General features: G+C 34.3%; 1 protein-coding gene across 1 annotated transcript in view; it reads right to left on the bottom strand.

Annotated features, from left to right (window-relative positions):
- Positions 1–1,054: 1,054 nt before the first annotated feature.
- The window catches only part of LOC106475551 (sodium- and chloride-dependent glycine transporter 2-like), a gene marked incomplete at its 3' end in the record, with an annotated part of 28,982 nt that continues 27,705 nt past the window's right edge, over positions 1,055–2,331 (bottom strand). The window contains exon 9 of the mRNA XM_013936229.2: positions 1,055–1,292. Coding sequence (XP_013791683.1) covers positions 1,055–1,292 — 238 coding nt within the window. The remainder of the gene's footprint in view (positions 1,293–2,331) is intronic.

Raw genomic sequence — 2,331 nt, 5'->3', positions numbered from 1 at the left:
AAGGGATACAGGATGGTTGTAGGAGTATGTATTAAACACCTTGTAAACTAAACCATGGAATACAGGATGGTTGTAGGAGTATGTATTAAACACCTTGTAGACTAAACTAAGGGATACATGATGGTTGTAGGAGTATGTATTAGATACCTTGTAGACTAAACCAAGGGATACAGGATGGTTGTAGGAGTATGTGTTAGATACCTTGTAGACTAAACCAAGGATACAGGATGGTTGTAGGAGTATGTATTAAACACCTTGTAGACTAAACCATGGAATACAGGATGGTTGTAGGAGTATGTATTAGATACCTTGTAGACTGAACCAAGGGATACAGGATGGTTGTAGGAGTATGTATTAGACACCCTGTAGACTAAACCATGGAATACAGGATGGTTGTAGGAGTATGTATTAAACACCCTGTAGACTAAACCATGGAATACAGGATGGTTGTAGAAGTATGTATTAGACACCTTGTAGACTAAACCATGGAATACAGGATGGTTGTAGAAGTATGTATTAAACACCTTGTAGACTAAACCATGGAATACAGGATGGTTGTAGGATGGTTGAATAAGTTAAGTTTAATAAACATGCCCGTTTTATAACGAAATAAATTTTGAAGATTTTAGGTAAATTAATTTTCTCAGTTTGATACTGTGCATATTTCACATGGAGTCAGTTGTTGTTGTAGTGTGTAGTGTCACAATATCTATAACGTGCATGCTGTGAAACAAAAATTCTGTCCAACTGACTTTTTAATTTTTTTAAAGAAGCTCAATAATAAATGATTGGAGCTTACTAATTTTTGAATCGTAGTAAGTTCACAACGTGTTCTTGAGGGAGTATCTAACGAAAAGTGGGTTAATTCACCGCAACAAATACGTAGAGATATACAGCATCGCACTATGGTGTTAATGTCTTTTTGCGAAGGTAATGCATATCGGTTGTAGATACCCAGTTTTCTTTATAAATGTGAAGTGCCTTTTCTATGGCTGACAAGAATACATTTATCTTAAAAACGTTTATTAACGAGATACATAAATTAATAGCGTACCTGGCTGTCAAGTCCTAGGGTTAACAACATGATAAAAAACAAAAATGCCCATAAAGGTGCAATTGGCAATCGTGCGACAACCTCTGGATACACAATGAACGCCAGACCAGCACCCTGATTCACCACGTGCTCGACGTCTACGTTGAGCTCATGAGCCAAGTAACCAATAACAGAGAATATAACAAAACCAGCAAAAATACTGGTCAGTACGTTGCTCGTAGATACTATTACAGCGTCTCTGAAATAACATAAAAGTGAATATAAAATAACACGAGACAAAAAACAAAAACAATTATGTTAACATATACAGTATAAGTCAAAGGGTCCTGGAGCTGAGTATAATAATTCGTGTCTACTCTAATCCCTGGATTACTTAAATCCCTGAAAAATATAACCCTATCTTCTTTGAAAATGTTCTGGCAGTCTAATGTGTCCTCCTTTTATTTAGGGTATTTAAACATTAAATATATTGGGTTCTCTGAACAGATGTTTCATTTCTCAACCGAAGGTATTTACACAATAAATATATTGGGTTCTCTGAACAGATGTTTCATTTCTCAACCGAAGGTATTTACACATTAAATATATTGGGTTCTCTGAACAGATGTTTCATTTCTCAACCGAAGGTATTTAAACTTTAAATATATTGGGTTCTCTGTACAGATGTTTCATTTCTCAACCGAGTGTACTTAAACATTAAATATATTGGGTTCTCTGAACAGATAAAAGTTTCATTTTTCATGTTACATAAAAGCTTTTAATAATCAGCTTGCTCGACTGATGTAATAACAACAAAATACTAAAACAATTACACTGTAATTCACTGATAACTTCTGCAGTGCACATAAAGCGCTCTCATTATTCCAATGCTTAAGGCACCATCTTTATGGTAGGAAATGGTAGAGGGGGTTAATAACGAGTGAATGTTCTGCTCTGTTATACTACACGGTAGTAAAAACGTCATATTTGAGGCTCTTCTTAATTGTTCTGAAATACTACACTTTAAACCCTTTTAGTTAATTTAAAAAAGCGAGTAATTATCTGTTCAATTACAAAAAAAACTAAGAATAAATTTCCATTTTGAAAACTAGATGGCGCATTTTTATATTCGATATCAATGGTATTAATGTCTGTATTGTTGATTTATTAGGCAACACACACATATCCAAAGATTAGAATGAACAATATTGTACTGTTACGTCTCCGTTTGTTAATTGATTTTCCGTAACTTCGTTCCGACGAAACTTAAACGACACAAGTTCTTTACTTAATAAAAC

Source organism: Limulus polyphemus, unplaced genomic scaffold (genome assembly GCF_000517525.1).
Source record: "Limulus polyphemus unplaced genomic scaffold, Limulus_polyphemus-2.1.2 Scaffold8790, whole genome shotgun sequence".
NCBI lineage: Eukaryota > Metazoa > Arthropoda > Merostomata > Xiphosura > Limulidae > Limulus > Limulus polyphemus.
This window is presented reverse-complemented; position numbering and strand designations above follow the sequence as displayed.